This window comes from Ciconia boyciana, chromosome 12 (genome assembly GCF_034638445.1).
Source record: "Ciconia boyciana chromosome 12, ASM3463844v1, whole genome shotgun sequence".
Taxonomy (NCBI): Eukaryota; Metazoa; Chordata; class Aves; order Ciconiiformes; family Ciconiidae; genus Ciconia; species Ciconia boyciana.
This window is the reverse complement of record NC_132945.1, coordinates 12,036,174-12,043,947: the sequence shown is the minus strand read 5'-3', so window position 1 is coordinate 12,043,947 and position 7,774 is coordinate 12,036,174. Positions and strand designations below refer to the sequence as shown.

At 60.8% G+C, this 7,774-nt stretch overlaps 1 protein-coding gene across 1 annotated transcript; it reads left to right on the top strand.

Moving 5' to 3' along the window:
* Nucleotides 1-1,488: 1,488 nt before the first annotated feature.
* On the top strand, nt 1,489-3,148 carry LOC140658430 (thymosin beta-15A homolog). Its single transcript, XM_072876857.1, has 3 exons — nt 1,489-1,645; nt 2,076-2,180; nt 2,673-3,148. Exons 2-3 carry the CDS (start codon nt 2,081-2,083, stop codon nt 2,708-2,710), a joined length of 138 nt encoding a protein of 45 aa, XP_072732958.1. The 5' UTR covers nt 1,489-1,645; nt 2,076-2,080; the 3' UTR covers nt 2,711-3,148.
* Nucleotides 3,149-7,774: the final 4,626 nt, after the last annotated feature.

Sequence of the window (7,774 nt, the reverse complement as noted above, 5' to 3'; positions counted from 1 at the left end):
CCTGTGTCCTCAGGGCTTGCTGCAAAGGGCCACTTCTGGCCAAGACCTGCTGTCACTGGAGAGCACTAGGACCCCCTCCCAGGATGGCTGTCTTCTAGCTAAAAAAAAAACAAAACAAAACAAAAAAACCACAAAGCAAATGTTTCATCAGGCTGGCTGGGGATTTTCTCTGCAAAATCTCCAATAAGCCTGGAGGCTGGCAGGCCGGGAGGAGGTGGGTGTGAGAGTTGCTGCAGCACAGCTGCTACCCCTTGCACTCTACAGTGGGTTCCTGTTCACTGTGACACTGGGATCTCTGCAGAATGGTTTTGGATAAGCCTGCCATGGGGCTCAGGATGCGCCGCGCCCCCCCCCCCCCCGCCTCGTTCCCTTCAGCACCTACAGGACCCTACTGCAAGGTCTCCCAGGCTTCCTGGCCCTCCAACCACTCCGCATCCTCCTGGTGGCCAACATGCAGGTGCCCCTGGACTGCCACTACCCTTCCAGCTCCCCAGCCAAGCCGGGAACAGATAGGCTGCCCGCACTCAGCTTTTTCCCCCCAAAGGTATTTTTTCCACGTTCACCCCAGCCCTTCTGGTGTGTGCTGGCTGCGCCCCAGGCTTTCTGCACCCTATGGCCTTGCTACAGCCAAGCGAGAGCCTCTGCCTGTGAGCATGGTCTGCTCCTTGCCCACCCATGCTGCTGCTGCTGTAGTGACCGGATCTCTCCAGGAAGCACCATGACTGGAGCCAGTGTGGCCGTGGGTTGAGTGCGGTGGCAAAGCATCTCCCACAGCTGTGAAAATACGGTGCTATTTTTATCCCAAGGGCTTGCTTTCTTAAACAAGTTCCACTTCAGCCGGGTGGGTGTGTGGGGAGGTGGCCAGTGGCGGGTGCACCCCTGGGCACACACACAGGGCACAGCTGGCCGGGTGGCTGCAGGGCACCTGCTTCTGGGGAGGGTTTGGGGCTGGGACCATGGTGCTGGGGTAACCTGGTCCCATGGGGAACGACCCCGCTGCCCCTCACAGCTGGCACCCAGGCGTGGGGAGCGGGGGGGGGGGGGTGGCAGCAGGGCTGGGGGGGGTGCCGGGGGAGGGTGAAGCTGGGTGCGTCCACACTTAGGCTTCTGCAGCGTGCATGCCTGTGTGTGCGCATGCGATGCGTGCGCGTGGGGGTACGTGCATGCCGAGTGTGCAGGCACGGGGTGTGTGCAAGGCAAGACGTGCGTACTTGTGACTACGCAGCGTGGCTGCGGGTGTGCACAGGGATGCGTGGGGGCACGTGTACGCAAAGGGTGCGTGTGCGTGTGCGCGGGGGGCAGCGGGAGCTGCGTCCGTGGCTTCCGCTGGCAGTCACGCGCGCGCGGCCCTCGCCCCTCCGTTCCCTCCATCCCCGCGGGCGCGCGGCCCCGCGCAGCGGCGCGGCCCCGCCCCTCTCCCCCCGCCGCGGGGCACCTCGGGAACGGCAGTTCTTCCGGGGTGCGCGCGGCCGCGGCAGCCAGCGGGCGGACTACGCCTCCCAGCAGGCTCAGCGGGCGGCGGGCAGCCAATGGGCGCGCGGGCTGGGCGGCGGCCGGGGTATATAAGGCGCCGCCCCACGCCGCGCGTTCTAGCCTCACCTGGACGCGCAGCCGAGCGGAGCGGGACGGGACAGCGCGGCAGCAGGTGCGGCAGCGGGCGCGGCACCAGCTCTCTCGCCGCGGGGCTGCCCGCGCCGACGCGTGCGGGCTGTGCCGGGGAGCGGGCTGTGCCGGGGAGCGGGCTGCACGCGGGGCTGGTGCGAGGAGGGGCGCCCCTGGGCGGGGGTGCGGGCGCGGGGAGTCCTGGTGGGGGCGGGCTTCGTGCCGCGGGGAGCGCGGCGGGCGAGGGCGGGGCGGTCTCCCCCAGTGGATGCGGGCACCGGGGGCGCGCCCCGGGTGTCCGCCCAGCCGGCGCGGGGCTGGCCGGAGCCGGGGAGCGGCGCGGTGCCTGGGGCGGCGGCGCGCCCCGCCCTGCGCTATTGTCGGCTGGGGGGGGGGGGCCGGGGCGGGCCGCCTTTGTCTTCCGATCCCCGTCCCCGGGGACCTGGGCTGACCTCGGGGGGGGGGTCTCGCAGGCAAAATGTGCGACAAGCCAGACCTCTCGGAGGTGGAGAAATTCGACAAGAAGAAGCTGAAGAAAACCAACACGGAGGAGAAGAACACGCTGCCCTCCAAGGAGAGTGAGTACAGCACCGGGCGCGGGGGGCGGTGGGGCTGGCTGGGGCCAGGGTGGGGCCCCGGTGTTCAGCTGCGCGGGAGGCACGCGTTAGCCGCGGCCGGTGGAGTCGGTGTCCTCGGGTGCTGATCTCAGTGCCGAGGCATCCGGTGGAGAGAGGCGGTTTGGGGCAGTTGGGCTCTGACCCAGAGAAAACCACTGGCCGAGAGGTGAGGGGTCAGGGTATGGCCTCTGGGGCAGTGGGCATGATCGTGTGCGGAGGGCTATTGCTCCGAGCTGTTGCCTCAGGGCATGACTTCCCTGAGGAGAGCTGAAGGCCAACTTGCTGTCACCCCTGTGCATGTCTCCTCACCCTCTGACTTGAAGTGTTTGTCTACCTCGCTTGGGGTCAAACCATAAAACTGGGTGCCAGGGCCTGAGTGATTGCTCTGCAGCCTTCTCCAGTGGATGTTTCCACAAAAAAGTGCCAGACTAATGGAACTTTCTTCTCTTGCAGCTATTGAGCAGGAGAAGGAATGTGTGAAGTCTTCCTAGAGTGAGATGGCCTGGCAGGAAGAGCTACCACTTGATTTTTTTGCTTTGAATTAAATCGTGTTTTTTTAATTTACATCATGTATGTCTATAGAAAACAGCTGCATCACCTAACTCACTGTCCCACCTTGCTGGCAGCTTTGGCAGGTGGGGGGAACAAAGTGTGGCCCTCTCAGTCCATCAATAGCCTGACCTAACCCCATCTCTGCTGCTCAGCAGACTCCTGTTGACAGCACTGATCTTGCTCTAATGTGGTGGGGAGATGAGCAAGGGCTATGGAGGCTCCTGGGGGAGTGGGGATCCTTTCTGGACCGGCCCATGTCCTGGGTCTGTCTTGCATACTCTTCACTGACAGTGTTCTGTAGCCTCACTCACAGTTTTTTGTCTTCCTTGGGGGAAAAATGAGAAGTTTATTATAAAATAAAAAAATGTAATGACCTACCTATGGCTTGTGGCTTCTTCCCTGGCAAAGGTTCAGGCCGCAACCTGGCTTGCCCTGGGGGGTGGGAAGATCTTTGCCTGGTGCTGCAGCAGCACTGGTGGTTTGATGTTGCTCAAAGGGCTATATGGGATGGTTCCCTGTAGGGTGAGTCCAGCTTGGTGTTTGTGTAGGGCTCAGTTCCTGGTGGCCTGGGAGAGACTAGAGCTTGGGAGCATTGCTGGTGTGGTGCTGTGGGCTCAGCTGGCTGAGGCTGTTGTGTTTCACCAGCAATCCTACCACCATAGTGGTTTCTTGGTGCATCTTCAAGTAGAGGTTAACCTGGGCCTTCCTGCCCACCTGAAGCCTCCTGCTTCAAAGAGGTTGGTGTCGCCTGCCTAATACATCACTTGTGGAGCTGGGCTGGCTCCTCACCTGCATGGCTAGAGGTGGCTGGGCTAGCAATGTGGATGCTGGCCTGGGTCCCACTGCATCCAGGCTGGCTCTGTCCACTGAGTTCTTGGAGCAGAGCTCTCCCCTTGCTGCCTGGTACAGCCCTTCTCTTCACCTTGAGCCAACCTCTGCCCCTGCCCTTGGTTGAAGGAGGTTTTTGGAGCCTTGTAAGGATGGATTAATGCAGTAGACCCCTTGGGTACCCTCTAGGCTGATCCCAGCCCTACCTTGCAGGACTGGAGATCCCTGTGTCCTGTAGTCAGCCTCCAGCACAGTGTGGGCAAGGGGGAGCTGAGGTCTCATAGTGTCTATGCTGGTCTATCCAGGTCTATGCTGAGGCTTCCTGGGTACTGCCAGGATTTCCTCACCTCCACCTGGCCTGCAGGGTCACTGAACAGGCTGCTTATGGAGGAGGTAGAAGCAGACTTGCCAACTAACAGCTTTGGCCAGTGTCCCTAGTGAGCCTGGTCAGCTGGAGACAAACATGGGACTGTTGTGCCTGTCTGGACATGGTGCCTATCTGCCTGGTGCCTCCACCCACGCTGCCTGCCAAGAGCTGCAAGTAACACTGCTTGTGTGGCTGCAACTGTCTTCACCCTTTAAAAGGCAGAATCGAAAGAGCTGAAGGTACGAGGTTGGTGTTTGTGTGCTGTCAGGGCAGTGTGCGGGGTTTTCCGTGAGGTGAGGGCAGTGGGGAGCAATGCTGAGGCCCAAATGGGGCTGCTGCTACACTGGGCTGAGCACTGGGAAGCTCAGCATATGACAGGGTGGCTGCGTCCCCTCAGCACCCTGACGTCCCCAGGACAGCACCCTGTCCTGGACGTAGGAATCCTTTTCCCAGTGCCAACTGCTGGGACAGGCTGCTGGGGTGCCAGAGTGGCATCAGCTGCTCATCACCCTGGCAGGGCTTGTCCCTTCTCAGGAGTGGTTTCTCTTGCCGGGCAGGGCAGGCTCAGTCCTGTGCTGGGGTGGGGGCAGGGGGCCTCTTCAGACCCTTCTGTGAAAGCAGAAGGTAGAAAAGATGACGTCAGCAAGAGCTGGGCTTGGGAGCAGCAGGCAGGGCTCGCAGACCACTAAAGGTTAAGCACCTTCTTGCTGCTTCAGCGTTTCCCCCTCCTGCAGAGAGGCTTTGCAATCCCTTGGCCACTTGATGCGCCCAGGCTGGGAGTCGGGTCAAACCCAGAGGTAAAGCCAGCCTGAGCCCCTTTCCCCGTCCCTGAAAGCCAGAGCATGAGATGAACCAAGTGAAGCTTTTGGGATGGAAATACAAAGTGGCAGAGCTGATCCCCTCTCCTAAGTGGGGATTTTGCAGATAGGGAGGTCTCAGTGGCTGCCTGCAGCACCCAATGTTGGCTGCTCCCAACACTGCCCCAGTGCCTCTCCCTCCCCCACACTCTTAGTCACGCTGCAATGGGCCACTCTGTGGGCATGGAAAACCACCTTATCTCTCCCTGAGTCACTCGGACCTCTGCAAGGTCACAGCAGGAGTGTCCTGTCCCTGGCACCGCCATGCTCACAAAAACCTCCCCATCGCCCTGTGTTGCACACACGAGCAGAAGACACTTTGCCCAGGGGTGCCGGGTGCTCCACGTGCCTGCCAACCACACACACCCTTCCTATGGAGCTGACCAGTTTGCCAGCCAGGGCAAGGGCTGCGGCTCCCCAGTGGTTGCCCCAAATGGCAGGGTTGCTGGTGCCAGGAGCTGGCAACACCCTAGCATTTGCCCTGAGCCTGTGGAATAGGCCCATGGGACCACCTTGCTGCATCCTGGGGAGCTGTGGGGTGAGGACAGGGGTGCCGATGCACCTGGATTTGGGTTGCTTTTTCACTGTGGCCACCCCAGGGATGCAGCGATGCAGGTTTAGACATGGGGTTAAATGCTGGCACAGCTGGGTCTCCACCCCAGGAAAGCCACTCCAGGATCTGGCAGCCTCAGTCCAGCCCCAGGGACATTAGTTGGAGCTGGGGGCAGCTCCCCAGCCCCCAGCAAACCCATCTCGGTGGGTCATATGGCTGATGTGGCTGTGTCCACCCAAAATTAGGGCAGCCCAGGCACTTCTCCCACCCACATCCCTGCCAGAATGGTGCACAGGGAAGTACTGGACACATTGCCCAAACCCTGTTTCTTCAGGTCTGAGGATAAAGAGAAAGCCATTTTGCAACCCAGTGCCCAAAATGTCCCTGTTGCCAGCAGAGGATTCACCAGGAGAACCATTACAGAAAAGCTCTTTATATCAACACTTTCCCTCCCTCCCTGTCCTGGACCTTCCCTTTTTCACCCCAGCATGCATGGGCACACAGCTGCCAGTGGCATGGGAGGCCAAGATGCCTGCCCAGCTGATGTCCCCTAGAAACGTGGCGGCTCCGGCAGCATGGGCTGCCCCAGCAGCCACCCATGCACGGAGGATGCCGTCCCGGGAGCTGGGCCTTTCTGGCAGGGCTCGATGCCGCCTTCCCTCACTGGGCACCAGGTAAGTTCTATGTGTCAGCTCCTCCAGGCAATATCCATGCCTCTCCCTGGCTGGGGCCCATCCCACTGCTCCTGGGGCGGTTTCCTCCCATGGCTCAATTAGGTGGTGAGCTGTGGCCGGCACTGCAGAGGAGGCAGGAGGAGGTTGAGTCACTGGCAGGAGGAATTTGGGCAAATACCTGGTGATCAGCAGCATGGGGTGAATTCAGATCAGGGCTTGCAGCTGGGATGGGTGTCTGCCCCTGCCGCTGCTCCATCCCCTCTGACTCAGCTGGGAGGGGATTTGGCCCCATATATGCTTCTGTTGAGGATCATAACCCCATCTCCTGCAGAAGGTGTCTGACTCAGCCTCTGCATGGCCCCACATCGGGCACCCTGGTGTCCGCCTCCTCCCAGTCGTGCAACCACCCTGCCAGGCTGTGGCACCCTCTACGCATCCCACAGTGCCTTGTTGGTTTGCAGTGTGGATTGCCCAGTGCAAGGGAGGCTTTTGCATGCCAGCAGCCAGGGTTTTCCCTTGGCTGCTCTCCATCTGGCAGCCCCCAGAGCTGTGGCAGAAAGTGGTGAGAGCCAAGAGGTGGTGGTGACCAAGGCCTGGGGCAGCTCCCAGGTTTGGACCACAGGAAATCACCAGCCCCAGCCTGCACCATGGTTGGTCCAGGCAAACACCCCCTTGGAAGGTGTGGGTTTATCACCAGAGCAAACAGGATAAGGCGAAGCCAGGCTGCACAGCCGGGCAGATGCTGCAGCTCCCCCACGTGTGGGTCCTCCCCCACCCACCACTCCCCGCATCCCCAGGAAAAACATGTCACTGCCTCTGCGTCACTCGGGTCAGCCTTTCCCCGCCAGGTCTCCCCTGCACGGGTGGACATACTGCCAAGCGCAGAGCTCAAACCCCGTGGTGGCAGTGGTGGTGAGGGGGCAGCAAGCACCAGGTGCCAGGGAAATCCTCTGCTGGGAGTTGTTGGGGAGGATACATTTGTTTGGCTGTAAAAGGGGAAAGCAGAAGAGACTGAGCAGTAACAGGGAAATGAAAGTGTTGTGCAAGCTGGTGACCATGGTCCTTTGGGAATGGAGCTGATGGGAGGCCACCACGGGGTGGGAGAGTGCATGCAATGTGGCACTGTAGGTCAGACTGTCCTCTGAGGGCACCCAGTGACACAACGGGAGGACTAACAGACAAGCTGTCCCCATCCTGTGGTGGGGAGCAGTGTCATGCCGGAGAGCCCTTGTGGCCATGGGGCAGGAAAGCCACTGCCCTGACCAGTGGGTTCAAAGGCACCAGCACAGCAAGCCAGGCACCTCTGGACACCTGCACTGGTAAACTCGCCTGCAGGATGCACGGTAGCTGGCAGAGCCGAGCTGCAACACTCAGCACACCCTGACACCTTCCCCAGCAGCAGAGAAGTTAATTGCTGCTCTCAAAATAATGCCTGGGAGGTCAGGTTTACCAGCAGGAGCTTACTCATCCCCTGCCAGCGAGGGCTCAGCCCAAGTAATGATGAACCAGGAGCACTCAGAACTTCCTGCCCTCTCCTCCAGAGCCCCGGCAAGGACTGGGCTCCTGCCAGCACCCAGATCTAAAGCTGGGGAGTTATGCACTGAGCCACCCTGCAATCCGCTGTGCTCCCCGCATTTGCTCCGGTTGTTGCCGGCACGGGGCGCAGGTGGGAGCAGCTTTGCTGCATGTCTTCGCCAAGCAGCATGCATGTTGCTGGTGCCTGC

Excerpts from the sequence above, each read along its gene's own strand:
- LOC140658430 (XM_072876857.1), top strand. The coding sequence starts at position 2,081 with ATGTGCGACAAGCCAGACCTCTCGGAGGTGGAGAAATTCGACAAGAAG. Across the intron at positions 2,181-2,672 it reads CACGCTGCCCTCCAAGGAGA|CTATTGAGCAGGAGAAGGAA; the intron begins GTGAGTACAGCA and ends CTTCTCTTGCAG.